This window comes from Aulonocara stuartgranti (genome assembly GCF_965226115.1).
Source record: "Aulonocara stuartgranti genome assembly, chromosome: 12".
Classification (NCBI taxonomy): domain Eukaryota; kingdom Metazoa; phylum Chordata; class Actinopteri; order Cichliformes; family Cichlidae; genus Aulonocara; species Aulonocara stuartgranti.
Window position 1 is genome coordinate 36514362 of NC_138948.1, and position 20872 is coordinate 36535233.

Below are 20872 nucleotides of genomic sequence, written 5' to 3' on the forward strand. Positions count from 1 at the left end.
TAAGGGATTTCAGGTGGCACAACAGTGCCACCTAATGTTTCCTCGTCAGGAAAAAATCAGACTAGGACCACTTGGTACAGAGGGAGTTCTCTGCACTGGCTGATTGAAGACTGTTGATTGACTGTGTAATGCTGTGTGTGGGAGATGAACTTTACTTCTAAGCACTTATGACCACATTTGTGGCTGGATAAGCCTTTTACTGAAAAAACAAAAGTATATATCTGTGTTTGCTTCCCAGCTAATGAGACAAATCCACTAAAGGTCTGCTGTCCTTTTTTTTTAACAGGTGTCTGATGTAGGATCGGAGAAGCTCTTTTCCCCTACCACACCCAAAGGTAAGCCCACTCTGCTTTTTCTCTTTCACCGCAGTCTTTCCTCCTCATTTATTCACATCAGCTACTGGGTCCATTCAGATTTAAATGTCAGCAGACATAAACAAGGTCTGGTGACTACATATGCATACATTTTTGCCAGGGCGCAGAGTGGCGTTTCTTGGACGACCTAGCCAAAGGCTTAGCCTTCCTACATATTGGTTCATTAGAGGGGATTTAGAGCCTCTCTGCCACATGCTCCCACAAATGGGAACTTCCCCTCAGGCAATACAAGCTCTCTGACAGCAGGCCTGGACCATAATGGATGCCAAAGGAAAAAGGCAGAAAGAGCTTTGTCAGCCCCCCAGACAGCACAAATTCAGTGTGCGTGCATCCATATGCACATGTATGGATTACAAGTCCTTTGCTTTTGCACAGGATGAGCATGATTTGATGCAGTTTTTGCATTTGTGTGGCTTCATGCACCTAGTGACATACTTTGTATATTAGGCAGGTGATACAGAAACTATGCAAGCACAGAAGCACCTCTATATTTAACACATGTAATGGTGCAGTGCGTGTGGTAAATACATGTTATTTTAAGTGCTTGCTCCCCAACACACCTGAAATAACAGAAAGATGAACCAATCAGATGCATGAGTGCTTTCAGCCCCATTTAGTAACATGTAACTAAATGATGAGGCTGCAGATACTGTAACATGTGATAGTGTTGGAGAAAAAGTTGCAACTAGCGTACCTAGCAAAGGCTTCGAGGTTGTTGTACAGCACTTAACGTCCACCATATTTACCAAACAGATCTTCACAGGCTCCTGAAGAAATGTTCAGTCTACTTCAGCACAACAAAAAGGAACGAGACATCATATTGCGATGTTGTTACTGTTACAAGTTCATTGTAAAGTCTATCAAGTTGGCAATCCAATAAATTGGCCCAAAAAAAGAAACAAAAAACAGAAAAAACAGTAGTGCAGTGTAGGTTTGGCTAAGATCCAGCCCAGTCAAATCACCCAATCCTGGTCGACAGGTCAGCGCAAAGAGAAACACACAGGGGCAGGCAGTAGAGGAGCAGCATGATCAGCCAACTCTACATCACATCCACCAATGTTGTCCTGCTAACAGTGAGAAGCCAGATCTGCCTTGCAACAGGAAGTTACAATAGCGCGTCAGTGTCAGTGTTCAGAATTTGGTGCCTGAAATTCTCTGCTGTTGCCAACTTTTTTGCACCGGCACCAGTTTTTTTTTTTTTCTTGGACGAGGGGCACAGTGGAAATGTGTAGGAGCAGTTGTAAATTAGGCACCAACACCGTCCTGGTAGAGAAGAGGTGCTACTGACAGATAGCAGCATGCAGACCGTGTTCCCTCAGGGCAAGAACCAGGAAGGGGTCCCATTAACACAGACTGAGAGGGAGGGAGGTGGAGCTTTAAAACAGTGCAAAATATAAGGTGGGTTTTGGAGGGGGGCATGTCTGCAGACTCAACAATAAGATTTGTGTATTATAATGTGACGGTTAGGGATGCATACATGTATTTGTTGATACTGTTATATTGTTGAAAATGTATTAAAAGATCTTTTGCTGTAAGGACGTAATGTAACAAAAGTGATCTGTTGCTCCGAAGTGTTGCTTTCTTTAGCACAGTAGCTTTGACTGCTGAGTGGAAAAGCATGGCTGACAGCAGGGAGAGAAACCAGGCTTGCAGACTGTGTGATGTAGATGACCTGTGACCAGCACTGGCCTTAAGAAACCAGCATTCACAATGACAATGACTTCCAGACTTGCATGGTTTAGAAAACAACTAGACCACATCAAACAACAACTATTCCCCACCAGGCTGTTGAAATACTGCTGTTGTCAGCTGTCAGGGTGTTGACTTACTTTTATGTTTATGCAGAACATGGCTGCATATAAGCAGACTCTACCCTATAGAACTGCGCAGGCATGTGCGTACTTGATATTTTCCATTTTAGCCAGTGTAGAAAGACCTCTGTGGATCTGGCTAATGTTCACACAGAGCTGAGGATTAGGTCCACGGAATTACATCCCGACAATCCAATCAGAGGCTCCTGATTATCACACAGATCAACCAGATTCTGTTTGGGCGATGCAAACGAAGGACACCAGATTAGAATTAGAGGTTAGAAAGGGAGAGACGACAGAGAAATTCAGCAGTTTGATGAAGTGATTTGGTGACAGTGAGGAAGAAGTTATCACGCTAAAATTGCAGAGCTGCCAGCCAGCCTCATCGCCCATTCCACAGTTGTTGTCCAGCTGTAATGGATTCTAGGACAGTGTTTGTTTCAGACCTAGGCTGGTTTTTCCTCTGTGTACGTATAATGTGTGTGCAATACAAAGCAGCCCACAGGCTGTTTTCCTCTGGTTTAGAATGGAGAGTATGTGTCCCATTACCCGTCTCGCTCACGATCCTATAGGACTGATCACCAGGCCTGTCGAGCTGTTGGCTGGAAGACTCTCAGACAGATTTCTGTGTGCACGCAACCCCACTCAGGCACACACACACCGAAACATTATGGCACACATAAATATGTAATGCTGTGATGATGTTTGGCTTCCACAAATTGCTAGATAATGAGTGTTTCTCTTACTTTCACCTCTTCCTCGCTCTTCAGTGTCGTGCTCCTTTCTGAACTTTATTTTGCGATTACGTGTACAAACAGTCGAGGTTAACTCCAAATTGTACACAGTCTGTCATGTTAATGAAACGGTTCAGGGTTAATAGAGGAGAAGAAAGACCAACATTGTAATCACTGATGGCAGAGCGCTGTAATTATGCACACAGGACAGGGTTTTGTGCAAAACCCAGACACCCTCGCCGCCTTTCCCTCATATTTACTTTTCATCATCTCTGCATTTCTAGCATGTTGACAGCCTGTTATAGATGTAAGCTGACACTACTGGTAATAGCACAAGTGAATAGTATCTGTAATAACAGAGCACACACTGCAATTCTCTTTGGGTGTTGTTACCCAAGAGCTAGCAAGAAGTTGCACTGAATGTCTGCCTGTGTTGCTGGTTATGATGTAGGAAGGTGCAGCAGAGGTCAAGCATTATCTAACACGTATTGGTTTTTGTTTATTTGCTGTCTTAAACCTCCTGCAAATTATTGATTTCCTGGAGGATGGCATGTTTAAGTAAAAGAACTCGTTCTCCACTCAGGGCTGCTCTTATTGAATCGCAGGTCATAGTTTACCGTTGTCGCTTGCTTGAAGGCAAATGAGAATCTAAATGTAGCTGCTGAGCATTCGCAGGGCACCTCCACAGAGCACAGATAAACACCTCACTGGTAGGCCTTCTCGTGACATTTCAGAATGCCGGGCATATGGATGTGCCGGGGAGTTATCACCTAGCTGTCAGCAGCTAGAAATATCTGAGAGGAACACTGAGGAATGTGCACCGACTGTGCTGAATGTAGCATCTGTGGGTTTTAGAGCAGTAAGTATAGTGTATATACCTTCTTTGATTGCTTCCTAGTTTTCACTGATGCCTTATTGTCTTAGCTAGATGCTACCTGCCACAGAGTGATTGTAAACCCACGCTGTGTGCCATCCACCAGAGAAACCTGGGGCATCTTGGGATAGCAGGCGAAAGATTGGTAGAAAACCCATTTCTGAAGTGGATTTGTGCCCTTGTAATCCTGATTAATTTTGACCCGTTGTGCTCATTTTAAACAGAGCATTACAGTAAGCGTGAACACAGCAAGCTCTGGGGCGAAACCAGGAGCTTAGCGGCTTTGGGAGGCTTAGCTGCAGATGGCATTTTAAGCCGGACTTAATAAATTGTTTCCATTAAACTTACCGGCCCACACATACTGGATTAGACCAGTGGAACAAAGGAAGAGGAGAGCGTGTAGGGGAAGAGAAGAAAACACACACACACACACACACAAACTGCCGTGATGCACATCTCGGCTAACATCTCTCTGCGGCAACGTGAGAGGTGAAGATGAGGTTAACGTAATGTTCGGGGAGAAAGACGCTTTTGGACATGCAGCATTAACTCACTTTTGATCTCTTGCTCATCAGGGATGTCGGACCAATTTGGTTAATTGACATAGAAATAAACAAACAAAAAAAGATTCATAAACCATTTAGCTTGGCAGTGGATTTAGGGCTTATCCTCTAACTGTTTATATATAAACACATTACCACTGCTGTAGCTTAAGGATTTAGGATGTACCCCTACCCTTGCCTCCTTTTTTTTTTTTTGCTTTTTTTTTTTCCTTTGGCGCATTTTTACTCATACATCCGTCTGTTTTTGAAGGAAATCAATTCCTTGTGGTGGAGCCCTGCCTCTTCCCTTTTCTATCCGCAGCCCGCCCGCTACCTCCTTCCCCCATCGGCTCATGGCTTGCTCCCTAAGCTCTCATTATGTGCTACACAGTCCAGGTCCCTGTGTCGAATCGCTAATCAACCACCCTGTCTGCAGGCCTGCTCTCTCAATAGGTGCTGAGTGGCCTTTGTTCCACCACTGATGTTTGCTGCATGTCAATAAAAGAGCTATGGTCTCTTCTACCTCCGCCTCCTCCTCTTGCCTCGGCCAGACAGAGCAAAAGGCCCGCTCCTACAGTGAAAACTTACATAAAAATGAAACAGTCTCTCACCTGCTGCATTCTGAATGCCGGAGAAGGGAGGAAGGATGGGTGATTGGAAAGGGAGCAGCAAGGTCAGGGGCAGGGGATTGAGGGCGGCTCAGGCATAGTGAAGTAGATGAGAGAGCATGTTTGTGTTCGCCTGAGCAGCTCTCCTCTGGCCAGGTCAGTGTAATGTATCACTAACCTCGGCGGCCAGCCTGACTGTTTGCAGGCTCTCACCCATTAAATAATAAATGGAGGTTGACCCTCTGACCAGCTAATCAGCTTTTCGCCCCCGTTGAATCCGGATATAGTGGAGTTAGATAGAGAGTGTGGCTGACTGGCTAACAGGCAGGCTAGATGACTGCAGGGCAGACGTGACGCTGGGAAGCATAAGGGCTGCAAAGGCTCCATCCAGATCAGCAAGCTCTGGAATTGAAAAGCAGCCATCACCGCTGTGGAATCTAAGCCTGGCGAAGCTCACGTCGAGTACCTAAATTGATTTGTTGACTAATTCCAGACAGGAAATGTTTTCTTTATCCGCAAGACCGATATTCCTGCTGTTGAAATAACAGTTTCTGGTATCGCCCCCATACTTTCATGTTTGAAAACGAGCCGTCCCTTACACCTCTTTCACTTGTTGAGCTTGAAGAGAAGCTTACATGTCTCTGGATTTGTTTTAAATATTAAAAAGCATGAACTCAGAGCAGGATACAGAAAGCAGAGAGATTAGCTGGCACTCTGAGTTCAGGGGAATAAAATCAAAACATGACTTGTTTCCTTATCAGTCTGTGGGCTATTTCTGTAAACAGCCATAGGGCAGCTTATGAGTGATTTGTTTTCAGAGAAAAGGGCGATATTAATGTTCCCTTTATTGATAGTGTTAATGCTGTTTGTGCAGCTATCCTTGTCGGAAAGATGAAAATAAATAGGGGGAGCTCAGCGGAGATAAGACACGTGTTTAATTATTAATTGAGCCATTACTGACAGAGATTGCCTTTTTTGATTTAAAGCAGGAAGGTCTGCTTCAGGGACAGAAAAAGCAATTACAGAATTCCCAGTTTGCACCGCTGCTGCCCATCGTTCAGCGGACACTGCAAGAGGGAAGTGGAAGGAGACAAAACGCTCCAACGCACGCATACATCCTGTCACACTGCGCTGTTCCATAAATTATTTTAATTCTTCTTCAATATTTATGGCTTTTTAAATTATGATTACACAGTCATGTACTATTCATGTCGAGTCGCAGACAGTCAAAGGGACCAGTCCACATTACCCACAAGCCCTCTGTGGTCTGGCACCTTAAAAAGCTGACTGGATGGAATTTGGTTTGGTTTCGCATCATTCAGCCAGTGAAATCAGACTGTATCGCCTTTTACGAGCTGCCTGTTTTCAAAGACTGTCTTGATTTTGTATGCGTGGCAATTAGCTGCCTTGTAAAGTCATTTCTGGTATGTCATTAAACCCCCTGTGCACTCTGCGGCCTCTGTTATGTCCATTAGAAAAGCGTCTGCTCTGTGCAAATCGCCCAGCGGGCATGAATATTAACTCTGCCTTCCTTTAGAGCATTTGATAACTGCTGGTTAAGTTTCATTCTTGAAACAGAAACTCTCTCTTGTGTGTGTCAGCCGTGACACGTCAGGATGCTTGACACCTGTCAGTCAGTCCTATCGCTCCCTGTCATCTGTGTCAGTCAACCCATGGGTGGTGATCGGCTATTGTGAGAGAAAATGGAAGTCACGTTGAACGCTGTATGACTAGGCTCCATTGTGTGCCTCTGCGTTCATTGACCGAGTATGGATTCAGCTTTAGCTGTGGAGTGGGAGCAATTACAAAATCACTAAAGGCCACGAGGGAATTTTAGGATACGTTGTCTGCGTTTTGGCTTGAACGCGGACAGACGCTGTTTCTCATCTTACATGTTAAGTCAGAGTGAAAATAGTGCAAATTTCAGTGTACTTAACATTACAGCCTCGAAATCCCCCAAATACCTTTGGGGTTCAGTACAAAGAACAGCTTTTCAGTGTTGTCTCTTCAGATCAGATAAACTATTGTACCTCAGCTACACACACATAGCATTGTGTATACTTGCTAAAACAAAAAAATTGCCATTGTTTTGACAAAACTGGTTGATTTATTATATAAATGTTAACATTCAGACCCTGCAGAGAATTTAATTTAAGCAGCAGCAAACTAGCATGCTGAAGCTAACCGCAGTAGTCATACTTTGGTCTGATGCGTCCCCCGATGGCCAACTAGCACGGCTCAGGTCGAGTCTTGTCTCAACAGAGAAAAAACATAATAAATGGATGTAGGCTCAGTGGTTTTTGTGGCTGTTGTTTTTTTTTCCAGAGGAAGAGAAGAATATAAAGAGGATAAGTCCATACAGCAGCAGCAGCTCTCATCACATCTTCTATCTAATCTTAATCCTCCTCCTCCACCAAAACAACAGCCAGCTGCATCGTGGAAGGCGTTTTCATTGTTTACTTATGAGAATACATGACCAGCGTCTTATCACAGCTGTCAGGCCTGAAATGTAAAGCGTGTCGCCTGTGATCACTTGCAGGTTTTCTTGTTTTTAATCCTTCAACTCCAGTCATTCTGCTAGCGAGAGTGGGTCCTCCCCTCCCCACATCCCCACACCCCACCCTTTATTTGTTTGAAGATCCCAGTTCTTCGCTATGTGCATTTTAAGCTCATCTGTGCTGAGAGGTTCAGAGCCAATGTTGTTTGCAGATGAGGCTGTAACACTCACTGACAAAGCCAGATGGTAGGCGATTGTGGCCAAACATGACACTTGGATAATGTACAATCGCTGGCAGGGGGACATTCAGCAGCCTAGATGGATATTACGAACATGCTTGTAATGCATTGGGATCAGTTCACACAGCTTTATAAAGATGGGAAAACCATCAACAGGAACAAAACGGATGTAAAATGCTCCAGATTCCATGAGAGACGAAGGACGTCCAAGTATCAGAAGAATGTGCCAGAGAATTTAGGGGTGAAAGGAGGTGAACCCAGTAAACACGATCCCAAATCCAACAGAAGTATCGTCCTGCTGTATAACGTATTTCCCGAGTATAACCAGATGGGTGGTCCGCCTCCAGTGTTTGTTCGGTATTCATAGCCCCTTACCTTTTCACTGGTAGCATATTAGTACCCATGTTTCTGTCAGTGGCTTATCAGAGCCACTGTGTCTACAAGTAAAACCACAGGCTCGGGCTAGCTTGAGTGAGGGTTGGGTCTGGAGAGGTGAGCCTAGCTATTAGCCTAGAACTCAACACATGGTGAAAGATGTAACCCGATACGCACTCCTGAGAACAGGCTTGTGTTTGCTTGTGCATTTCACCAGGAAAGAGCAGCATTAATCGTCCCAGTGTTTGTTAACAGACAGGGAGTAATTCACTGAGACAGAGCGCCCTGCGTTTTGGACAGTTCAGAGGAGGTTAAAAAAAAGGAACATGAACAGTGTGGTCTCCTCCAATATTCAAGCGGTCATCTGTTTGGCTGTTGTTTTTGGCTACCGGTGAATTCCCTGCACTGGGCCCTGGTGGTGGGGCCCCTAATGACCTCTGACTGACTCTAATACCCCATTCAGCTGAGCATGGGCTCCAGCCTTTCTGGCTGTTGGGTTAGTACTGCTGTGTTGAAGGGTGAGCAGCAGGACTGGGATTTCACTGTTGTTTGCTTTGGGAAAGAGCAAGAGAGATTGTTCCAATGTCACACAACCCACGGAGAGATGTGTACAGAGGACTACCAGCAGTATCGACTGGGGTTAGGCTGATATATGTAGTGTTGCTGACATTTTCCTTTTGTTAAGATCAGATTTTCCCACCTTTGTATAATGCTGTTTCTCTGATTAAATCGTGTATCAGAGCTATTTTAAAAATAATGAATAAAATAATTTTTTCTTTCCTTTTTGGTTCATATTTATGTAAATTTTCAGGGGTAAATATTCACCTTAAACATGGCCAAAGTTTTAAATTGCCTGGTTTCAAGAAGTGGAGCTATCCTAATTTGTTCATATCAGGTACAAAGCCCCGCCCATAAAGATGGCTTCAAAGGTCACCAAAACTCATTGTTCCAGACTTTGTATTAACTGAGGGACTAAACTGTGAGATCACTGTGAACTTTAAACCAAGCAAAGACTAAAACAAACAAACATATGGAGTCAAAAATATTATAAATGTCCCGTTTACACTATATTTTAACAGTTATAAGAGTGACCATGTCAAAATATTGAAATACTTGACAAATTTGTGAATATCTTGGCATTATTAGTACAGAAATGTAATCTTAAAAACAACTGGTAGCGCAACCTATTACAAGCGATCTGCAGAGTCAGCCCAGTGTTATCAGCACTGATATTTACTTTCCAAAGAGCACATCTGTTAAAGCCTAACTGTGACCAATTGCATCAACATCACGCCTGCCTGTGTTTTTGGAAAAGATCAATATATGGTTATCTCTATCACTAATGATACAGTTATTGACTCATCAACTGTGCAGACAAGTGCCTCGGGCTCCTTATCAGCTGTGGCACACTGTATTAGTGTGTCGGGCTGGTGTAGCGCCGGCCTAATCCTGGTAGCAGGTGCCACTAGAGCCGAGGTAGAGTGGTCATGTTTTTCAGGGACGATGAGCCATCTGGGTCTTGATACTTTATGGTGCTTAAAACACACTCTCAAGTGTGACACTCCCAGCACTTACCTTTTAGCTGCACACAATAATCTAAGCGCTGGCTGCTAAAGGGAGCGAGGAGGCTTTCAGGAGAATTTACAGGGTTTGATGTGGTGTGGCGCCTCCACTTCGACATGGATTCATGAAACAGTCAGACACACTTGGCGGTTTGATTTTGATTCCTCCAACTCCGTCAGTGTTGCTTTTGTCATATTCTGTCTGAAATATGTCGAGCAGAAAGAAAGCCTGTTTGGTTTGGTTTTTTGCCTTTTTGTGCCAGCAAACCTTGCTCAACACTTTTCTGGGGCCCTGTGTTGTTTTCTTTTCTCTGTTCTTTTTCTTTTTTCCTTCCCCTGGTGTCGTCTGTTTCATCTTGCGAGTGATTTGGCTCATTTCAGAGTCCAATTTCGCTCCCGTTTTACCGTGCACCACCCCTCTCCTCACAGACATACTCACATTCACACATTTCCCCAATCTGACACGCTGCCTTCACAGCAGCCCTGCAAACACGCACACTGTTGTTTCTTGCCCACTAGGGCTAAAGGAGGCTACCCACTTGCATGCGTGGCATATGGGTTTAGGTGCAGACGATGCTGGGTTTAGGTTAGCAGCAGCCTCAAAGGTCAGTATCCAGGCCTTGTCTCCATTCGTTTACTTGACACGATTCTGTACCCTCTGCTCCCTCTTCCCTCCCCTCTGCCTTATTAACTAACCTCTCTTTTCCTCTTTCTCCCCCCGGTCTGGGTCACTTTATCCCTCTTCCTTGGCCTCTAATCAAGAATGATGAATGAGGTGCAAGGAAGGACAGCGAATGTTTGTGAACCTAATACACCCTCCAATTGTCACTCTTGTTGTGGCGGCAGTGGGGAGAAGGAGGGTAGTGCTTTTGAGAAGGCTTTTGTGTGTGTTTGTCTAACTAAGCTGTGAATGAGAGCTATTTCAAACATCTCTACTCCAGTCCTTTAAGTGTGTCATCAAGCCTTGATGTGTAATTTATCGACCCCCCCACCCAAAAAGAAAAAAAAAAGAAAAACGACGCTCGAGACTAGACTTAGGTGGTTTTTTGTTTTGTTTTTTTAAGTATTGGCTTTCAGATATTACAAGCTCTGACTATTATAGGAAGAAAAGGTTTGTAGCTCATCGGAGTACGGCTCTTTTGGCATGTAGTCTTTAACAAGGCAAAATGGCAGCACTAGTGCCGTCCTCAGCAGCTGCTGCGTCTCCATCTGTAAGCCTAAATACCCAGCAGCACTACAGGAGCCGTGCAGCAGTGGGATCCTCCTATAGAAGTGGCACCGACATGACACCAGTGACTCTATAGTGGACAGTGTGTCCCTGCCGGGGGGGCTGCTGCTGAAGCTCACTATCTTTAGACAGATACTCCGCTGGGATCTTAGGACCAGATTTCATTTACGCTGAAGATTATTGTAGTGATACTGACTTATCAACTGGCATAAGAGTGTAGAAGTTGGTTTTAGTTATCAAACAATATTTTTGATAAACTAGCATTTTCAGTCATTATTGCATCAAAATGCCAAACAGCTGCGTGTAGCTAGTTTGAAGTTTATGGCACTAACAGTGTATGACTTCACCAGTGCATTTGGAAAATGTCAATTTTCTGCACTGAAAAAAGTACATGACACATTATTTACTTTGAAATGTTAAACTTGGAGCAGTAGTTATGTTGCAACTGGTTGCATATGACCGTAAATGCAACAGTGTTTTGGTTTTAAATTCCTGTGGCATGCTGTACGAGTACAGCTAGAGCATCGATAGTGTCTTGAATGTTTAGAGAAGCAGTATCAACGTGTAAGCATGAAAAGACAAAGAAAAGTGCTGTCTGATGGATGGTCTTGCTATCTGGCTGTCACTGATGAATGGATATTTGTTTTTAGCCATTCCCACTAATGTGATACCAAGACTTTAGAACATTAGTTGTCTCCACATTTTTGGTTGTCAAAGGGTATTATTAATCTTCTTTTTTTTTTTCAAAAAAGATGCTTTATTTGCATGAAGCAGGTGAGTAGCTCAGGCACTATCTCAAGTTAAAGCACAGCTTGCAATACTCATCCACTTTATCTCAAAAAAATGCACTGGAAACGTGATCTGTCTGCAAGGATGTTTGCCCCACCCCTTTCTCTGCACTAAACTGCAACGGCTGCATATGTCACAACAGTGAATGAGGTATGGTGAATGGTTAGGAGCTGTCAGCTTCCAGTTGTTGCTTTGCTTTCAGGGTGAGGAGTGAAAACGGAGATGGAGGAGGAGGTAAAGAAAAACATGCTGGCTCTTTCAGCCTACTGTCATGCCACTTAAGATTTGTTGAAGGATTTTCACCCAACCGTTTCCATCCCATTGAGAAGTAATCAGTACGGCACTGAAAGATAATATTATATCCACTTAGATGCATGTGGGCTTCATGCACGTTCATACATGAAATGAAGCTGGGAAACAGTGGGTCTGTTTACACTGCTGCACACTCACTCCCTCCATTTCTGCTTGGACTTGAAGCTTCCTGGCAAAAAGCTCCTTGTCTTTGTGTCTCCTACATTCCTTCTCGTCCTCTCTTTCATTCCTACCTCCTTCCCCTCCATTCTCTGCGGATTATGAGCCAGCTGGTAGGCTAATAGAGGATGCTTTCCTGCGGGGCACCAAAGTGATACTGTTCAGGCAGTATGGAAGCTTAAGTAAAGCTGACACGCTGCTCAAGAACTACAGCCCACACTGAGCTCCACAGAAGCCTGTAGAGAGATTCTGAAAAGGTCTTTAAGGTATGGGAGACACAGGGAGGCTGCCGCTGTCCTCCCACCGCTGAGCTGTGATGTGGGAAGCAGGAGTTAAGTCCTTTATTAGTAGTGGCAGCCGTTGTCTCCAGTCACCTCGATAATTGCGGCACCACGTCCACTGCTATAATCAATTGAGACAGCTGCCGCTGCGGCGTTCAAGTCCATCAGGCAGGCGTGTCATGCTAATTAATGAAATGATAAGGCTAGTGCTTTCAGCGTCGCGCAAATAACTCCTGAAGGCCCCCCTTCTCTTTTCAAGACAAAATCTAGCCTCAAAGTTCAAGTTACCCCTCCCGTTCTCCCCGTGTTGGCTGCCTGTCCACTGCGGCCCAAAGGGGAAAAGGGGTCACAGAGGTTGGGGATGGGTCAGTGACAGTGAAAGGGGTCAGATTTTAGGCTGGCAGGGTGGGCCGTGTCAGAGGAGCCATTAGACTTGAGTTTTTCTGTTGAAAGTTCCAAGATGTCTACCCTTTTATTTCGGAGAGCCCAGTGGCACTGACCTTAGATGACCCAGCAGTGTTCATAAGGAGCTGAGACTGATGGCTTTCCCAAAGCACATGAGCTCTGCTAGACACATCTTGGGGGAGGGAGGATCCTGACAGAAAAGGAAGTGCGAGCGTGGAGACGCCTTGCTTTGCAGCAACACATTATAGCCAGGGGTTAATGACAGTTTAACATTGCTTTTGGAGCTCCGCTGGACCGTGCATGATATAAAAGGGTTTAGACAGTCAACATCTCAACCTCTGTTGTTTCCACACTCACTCTTTTCCCTCCAATTTAAAGATGTACTCGTTTGCCTCGCATCCACAACGATGGCATATGTGCCATAAGGGATGACTGGCATATGTGTCCTGCACCATATGGCTCGAGATTGAATTGGGATGTGATATGCGCAGGAAAAACTGATTCATCTCTCAGTTTGAGCTGCCAGCTCTGTGAAATGAACATTAGGTTGTCGATTTATGCCTGTGCTTTGACTGTAAACGTGTTACAGCTTAACACCCATCCCCATTCTGGTGCCATTCACTCCTTGGTGAGCCGCGGCAAAGAGACAGAGAGAAATAATTGAAACGTGTCAGCTGTCCCCACTCTTTAACTATCTTGGCCAGCTTTCTCCTCTTACACCCACCCTCCACCCCCCCCCCCCACCCCCCCACCCCCATTTACATGTCCCAGAGATTTGCAAAAATGTCGCCTTGGCTCCCCTCGTTACCAGTTTGGAGATGCTCGAGGCAGATTAAATAGTGTGAGGCAAAGCAAGCCGTTGCAAATTTCTCCTATGATTTTATTATTAGCACAATGATTCAACACTGCTCAGCCCTTCTGTTCCTCTCGTACAAAATCATTTTGTTGAAATCACCCCGCCTGTTTCCTATGACTGAATACCTCACGGCAACGAAGTGTTGATTGGCAAGACTGCGGTTTCCTGCCTTCTGCCAGTATCTGTTATAGCCATCTTCCACAGTCACTCACTCATGAGCTAAGCCTTGGCTCTGTGCAGATTGCTTGTCTAGAGAGGTACAAAAACCAAATCATTGTGAGCTCAACCGTCAAGAGCAGCAGAATATCCTGTCAGCCAAAGCCAGCGGGAGACGCATCAAGGCAGTATGCATCCTCACATACTGTCTGCAACCTCCAACGTCTTTCGGCGGATATGCTGCTTTATTTAAATATCTGTCTGTTCATGTCCTTATTTTATCACTGCCCTGACTGTTTATGCTTTGGCAAAGCCATGAAGGGAGTGAACCGCAGTGTTTGCCTAGTAAATGAGAACACCCAGTGGCCCTAAGCCCCCGACATCCCCTTATCATTGGGATACTTTGCATATTCTCGTATCTAATCTGAAAGGGCTTTTTGCATACAGGTTCTGTTTCCCTGGCTGTTGTATATACTGGTATCAGTGTCAGCCGTGAGCAGGTAATTTATGTAACACACTCATTTGCATGCACAGCATTAGCTTGCTGAGGGTTTTAGTTGGAAACCAAATGAGAATTTTCTCTAGAGCCCTTGTTTCATTCATGAGGTTGCAGGGGCCATTTGCAGGTAGCCAGGTGTGTATTTAAAATAAAGTAGTTAAACAAGCTTCAAAGTAAATGATTTCTAAAGATGAGGAAATGTGTGCAAGGCTTTTCTTCTGGGTTTCTAGTGCCAAGACACCTTAAAGGAATCTCTTGCTCACGGGGAGTATGCCATGCACCAGCAAGCCACAGTCCAGCTAAGGGCCAAGCAATTCCAGACTGGTCCAAGCCATTCCAATCTGGGCCATCTGGCTGCGTAAAGGCCACAGAGGACCAGATCAGTGACAGCTCTCCAGATGTTCCATAGGGACACACAGGGTCACAAGTTAAGGGTATCGAAGGCAGGAACAGCTGTGTAGCGACACCATGTTCACCTCAGATTCCCCTCTGGACACATCAGTTATTACCAACAAATCCCAGTGGCTTGTTGTCCGTCTGCTACCTTAGTCCCTGCATCCCTACGCTCCACCCCTTCCACTCCCCAACCCACGGTATAGCACACTGAGGCACGTGCACACAGGGCGAGGCCCAATTCCCTCGAGTAAGCAACTCCACGAGAACAACTATAAAAAGATCAATACTGGGATGAGATGTCATCTGGTGAGCAGACTTGCCAACACCCCCCTAGGGAATGTCCCTGCGCCCCCCCACCCCCCAGTGCACTAACCCAGCTAAGGGGAGAGGGGTGCCACCCCCACCACTGGGCTGCCCTCCAACCTGTCTGACTCACCCAGACCATCTGCTCAGGTTTGCAGGGCAGAGCTTCAGGACAGCACTTTTTTTGCGCACTCGTATGGCATTTGTTTCACATGATCGCCTGTGGCTGGCCTACTGTTTTCCTCAGTATGTAATTTCAGGGAGTATATTACATATCCTGCGGAAAAGAGGAACAACTTTGTGTTTTGTTTTTGCAGCCTAATGAAATCATGACAGTCAGCTGACAGTTGTGCAGTGTTGCTTTGCATTGATGGGACCAAAAAAACATAACAAACAAAAAGTCTTTTTTTTGTGGTGGACGTTTTTGGACTTCAAAGCTTCTGTGCTAGCATTTTAGCCGCTGCCATTTTGTTCTTATGGCAGAGTGCTAAGTTATCAGCTAAGGCTGGAAAGCATGGTTAGCTAGCTACATTTACAAACTGTATGGCTGCACGTATTTTACTCAGCAAAACTAAAGTACTATCTTGTGTGTGCCACACAAGAAGCCATATTAAACTGAATTTTAAATTCAATTAAAAATTCTGCAAATGGCACCAACAGCTTAAACACAGTGATGCAGTCCAGCCTTTGGCTAACTTAAAATGGCAGGAAAAAAAGCCGCTGCAGCTCCCTCTGGTAGCACACCTGCCAGTCAAAGCAGCCACACCCTGACTTTAAACCTTACCAGTATCCAGAAGTGCAAGTTCTAGAAAAATATCACGCAGCATAGGGTTTTATGAAGGAGTATGACGGTGTCAGAGTTATCATGCATACATATTGTATATTTTTCAAAATGGTAGATAAACCTATTAAAAAAAAGGTCAGTTTGCAAACAATAAAAATCTATTGGATAATGCAACTCTTTTTCTTTCTCCAACAAACCGGTCTGGTTTTCCTCACTTTGTTCTGCCCTTCACTAAAATGAAGTTGCATGTGTTTGCCAACAGTAAAAACTTGTCCATGTTCCATTCATTCGTGTGCACGTGTGGGTGTGTTTTATTGTGCGTGCAATCGTATATGTGTGTGTGTGTGTGTGTGTGTGTGTGTGTGTGTGTGTGTGTGTGTGTGTGTGCGCGCGCTTGTGAGTGTGAGTGAGCTTTCAGAGGGATTTTAATGAGGGATGTGTTGGTCTGTGCCGATCGCTGCCTCCATTAGAGCCCATTAGAATCATCATTAAGATAACCCGGCGCTCGCTGTGGCCCTGGCTTAGAATGCGAAGCCCCCACCCCCCTACCTTCCCTCTATGGTCGTAGTGAGACTTCCTTCAGTATCACTCGCCTTGCATTATGTCTGGGAAAACTGGTTGCCATGGCAACATCACCCAACAGCGACATTTTGACTGTGGATATTTGCTTCTTCTCCTCCGTTTGTCTGTCTGTCTGTGCCCGCCTCTGTGTTTTTGCCATTGAGTATTCCTCTTTCTCTGTCCCCGTAACACCGAGAGTCTGACAGTTTAATCCAAGTCCCAGACCCCAATAAATCCGGAGGTCTATATAGGCCTGGACCCAGGAATTCATTTGAAAATTATGACACCATAGCCAGCCCCAGTTCTCCTATAAATGTAAGGAGTAAATGGAAGGGGAGCTCAACAAATAAAGAAATAAATAAAAGCCCTGCCTTGCCTTTTTATTGGCCTTTTTATGGGTGTTAGGATCCTTGAAAGATTAAGCAGGCTGTTAATAGGGCCTGGATATTCCATTAGTGGGCTGCATGTTGAGTTCTCACTGGTTTGACAGCAGCTCCCAGCTCTTCTCATTTTGACTGAAACCCTGCTGTATCTGAGCACTCGTAGCTTAGAGCCACCAAGAGGGCACCACCAAGCTGTCTGTCTGCCTGTCTATCTCTGTGCATGTGTGCATAGTTAAAATGAATACCAGCGGTAGCAGCTTTGATTAGCTCAGAAGCTACAGCAGTGATTTTGCTGTTGCAGTTGTCACACAAGCGTATCCTCAAGCTCACAATCTTTGCGGGCCATTTTCCTTTGCATTTAACTCTGGGAGAAGCACAAGATCACCAACTGGCTCGTCTTATTCATTAAGATTCATAACTGCTTTGATGCTGCTTTTTCTCCCACTTTTATTTGCCTGCTACAACAGCATATAATTATAGTCATTAAATTGCGACAGTCTAAGTACGAAAAGTCGTTGTTCTGTGGAATGCTGATTATAAAAGCTTCTTGTCTGTTGAAAAGGCCGCTGATGAATGGTAAAAAATGGGTTCAGAGTGCTTTCCTGTGGTTTCCCCTATCCCCTGAAAGAACAAGAAGGAAAGATAGAAAGATGCCAGAGAGGCCAAGATAAGGGGCCACGATCTCTCCTCACAACACAATTGAAACATAATTATTTCATGCCAGATTGTGTGCTCAGCAAAGCCCTGAATGGGGGCCGACATTTAACTTTAATTAGCTGTGATTTATTCATACTGACTGGATCGCGGAAAGAAATTGGATCATCTGATTATAGTCAAGCATGAAAATGACCTGATTAAACACTTAATGGAACCTAGGGAGAGGGAAACAAGAGGAACCTTGGGCAGAAGACACTGGGACAACATTAAAAAGGCAGAGAGGGAGCAGTTTTTTCATGTGTTAGATGTTACTGAGGCAAACGAAGATGAAGTTTAACATGTTTCTCCTTAAATTTTAACTGTTTTTTCCCCATTTCAGGTGTGCCAACGAATGAGAGTCCTGAGTCCAAGACTTGTAGCTCAGCCAAAGTCTCCGGTCTCCAGCGCAGCCAGGAGCAGAGCAACAGTGAGGTGCCTTTTGCACCTCCCGTGTCCAGCCCCACCCCGGCTTCGGCACCTACGGGCTCCCCTGCCCCTGCTGCAGCGGCGGCACCCTCAGAGCCTCCTAGGTTACGGCTTCCCACCCCGCCTCCTCTCAGTGTTAAAAAGGAGCTGCAACTTCCACCGCCCGTCCCTACACCTCCCCTGTTGAGGGCACCGCCCCACCCCCACCCCCACCCTCCTCACCCACACTCGCACCAGGAGCCTCGTGTTCTGCCCCGACAGCACCACGCACGGCCAGTGCACCACCCGTTGCCGTATAGCAGCCTCCACGAAATCAGGTATTTTTACTGGGGCTAAGAATTATGAGTATAAACCTGCTAAAGAAACCACACGGTTCAGCTGTGTTAGTGCCATATTCACCAACCTCAGCGCTGCACACTACCAGAAAGCAAACAGAAATTCAGTACCCAGTACTGTCTTCACTTTCACCGTCTCACCTTTTGTACCTGTTCACAGTGTTGTCTGGCAGACGCTAACACTTTCCTTGTGTTTCCTACCACTCTAGTAAAGACGATATAACCTGCCAGAACTTCCAAATTAATATGATCTAGTCCAATAGACAATTCTATATTCCACACAGTATTGACTGTTTTCATGTGGATATTGATTTTTCCTCCCTCACAATAACCAGCTGTCAGATTTACTGTTTTCATCGGGCAACACTGCAGTGCACACAGCATGATTTCCCATTTCACCTTTTCAGATTGTGCCCTCACCTCTTTTAATTCAATATAAGAAGCATTATTAGAAAATCACTCTTATTTGGTCAAAGTAAGCTGAACTTACAGCGAGATACCTACAAGAAAAAGCATCACAGTATGTGGATATGTATGTACAGTTTGTATTAACATCGTAAATGATGCTAATAGTGATTGCATTTTTTTTGTACCCCATTAAATCTTTAGCCACAGCAGCAGTCCAGTGGGTCTTCCCAAACAGCATTTACCCCCGTCCCCTCACCACCACCTGAGTGGGCTTCCGTCCTCGGCCCCTGCATTGCCTCTCTCCATAGCCAACCTTTCTACCTCGCACTATTCCTCCCTACGGAGCCCAGCCCATCGCCATTCGGCCATGTTTGCAACCCCAGCCACACTGCCGCCGCCACCGACCTTACCGACCAACAGTTTAGTGGTGCCCGGGCACCCCGCCGGCACCCCCTACCCAGGTAAAGCTGCGCACCTTAAATGCTGCACGGTAGCTTTAGCGGAGACGCAAAGTCCAAAGAAAAACAACTTCAGAGGGAGCAAAATGTTTTACATGAACATTTTTGATTCATTATTTATTCTTGAGATTAACAAAAGAACTGCAAACACTGTTGCGGTTCTACAGGACATTTTATCATTAGATAAGTTACACTTAGCTGTACAACTGTGTTCATGCTGCAATTGCAGTTGTTTAAAAATAGGATTTATAGATGCATAAAATACTAACCTGGCAAATATTGTTTAACCTACTACAGTTAGTCGAGGATTTTTATACCATTAATGGCACAAAAATGTTACATTGTTTGAAACAAGTCAAGTGTTTATGCACCATTTGCTGATCTGGTAAGTGCTCATTCTTTACTTTTTCTTTTTAAATAAAAAGGCTATTGAGTTATTCTACAACGCATTTATTCCTAAGTGAAGACATGTGAGGGATTTAGCCCTTTCTTAGAAGTTTAGTTTGTCCAGATCTCAGTATTTTAAATAGAACCAATATACCAGTGGTGCTGATCTATTAACTATTTGCTGGTATATCGATAAATTTATAACAGCTGATAAATTAAAATTCAAGTAAAGACGAGATGATAGAAATACTGTTAACACCATGTTATGAGTGTTAATACTTCATAGTTTGTTAACCAGAGACAGGTATTCCAAAACTGTATTGGCAACACAGTTTTGGAATACCACAACAACCAGCTGATGTGAGCAGAGTCACAGCAATCCACAAATAATGAGTCTTAGTAAGGACTCATAAATAACCACACATGATGAATGCTAGGGATATCTGTTTATGGTTTGTGTACTGGCTATCGGATTTTAAATCATCCGATATCGGTGCCAGTATCAGTGTCAGTTTTAAAAAAGGCTCTAATTATACATCCGTTTTCCATAGTGCCTCAGCAAAGTAAATTGCAATGACAAATTTGCATTAATCTTTAAAGCACTCTATGCAGCACATGGGATATTAATGCTAATAACACAGTGGGCAGTAAGCACTTAGAGCTCATCAATAAACTGAAAAAAGTACAAAGGGTCTTGCATAGAAATAACTGTTGGGCATTACAGAGTGGAAAAGTATATTAAATGGAAATAAATACACTTGGGGTCCCTTCTTAGATGGTCTGCATTTCTAGTAGCACAGATATTAAATGGGCACAAGGACTGTAAGAGGGCTTGGATGCATCACGAGTAAATGTCATCTAACGATCAGACAGCCACCACGGTCGGAGACAGCACACCGCAAGCAGCCAGTCTGCAACTGGCACAGCCAAAATTGTGTTGCCTAGCATGCAAACACGAGTGATTTGTAACGATTTTTAATATGTTCAAAGATTCTATCGAAACAGGCGATCTCATCAGAAAAGAAAATGTCTCCAGACATGATGGGTGTCTCCAAAATAAGCAGTAAATATGCCAGTTGTGAAATGACTTTCTCATAGAGGGCAAGAGTGTGTGTGTTTTCTGCTGGGATGACTCTTGGTTCTTTCTTGTCTTTAGATACCAGCCTGTTGATATCATTCAACCAACCAATCATGTATTGCCAGCCTCATTCGGGGATTCTGATTGGCACATTGTCACAGGCAACTCTCTTACCACCACCAATGAGTCCCCACGTAGAAAACCCTCACAGCATGAGCTGGAGAAACAGAGAATGCCAGGTGACTATTTTCTTTTTTCTCTTCTACCCTTGTTGTGAAGACTGACTGGGCGCCGTGCCTTTTTTTTTCTTGTGTCCCCCCTTCCGCCCCCCCCCCCTCCTTTTTTCTTTCTTTTTT

General features: G+C 44.6%; 1 protein-coding gene across 8 annotated transcripts in view; it reads left to right on the top strand.

The window, feature by feature from the left end:
• Nucleotides 1–20872, top strand: part of fbrsl1 (fibrosin-like 1) — a 283332-nt gene that overhangs the window by 249177 nt on the left and 13283 nt on the right. For 7 of the 8 annotated variants that reach the window (XM_082553716.1, XM_082553717.1, XM_082553720.1 and 4 more), the window contains 3 exons: nucleotides 287–335; nucleotides 17765–18167; nucleotides 18795–19054. In XM_082553716.1, the coding sequence (XP_082409842.1) occupies nucleotides 287–335; nucleotides 17765–18167; nucleotides 18795–19054 (712 nt within the window). Of the gene's footprint in view, nucleotides 1–286; nucleotides 336–17764; nucleotides 18168–18794; nucleotides 19055–20594; nucleotides 20756–20872 lie in introns of all 8 variants that reach the window. The other variant, XM_082553723.1, reaches the window with a different exon arrangement.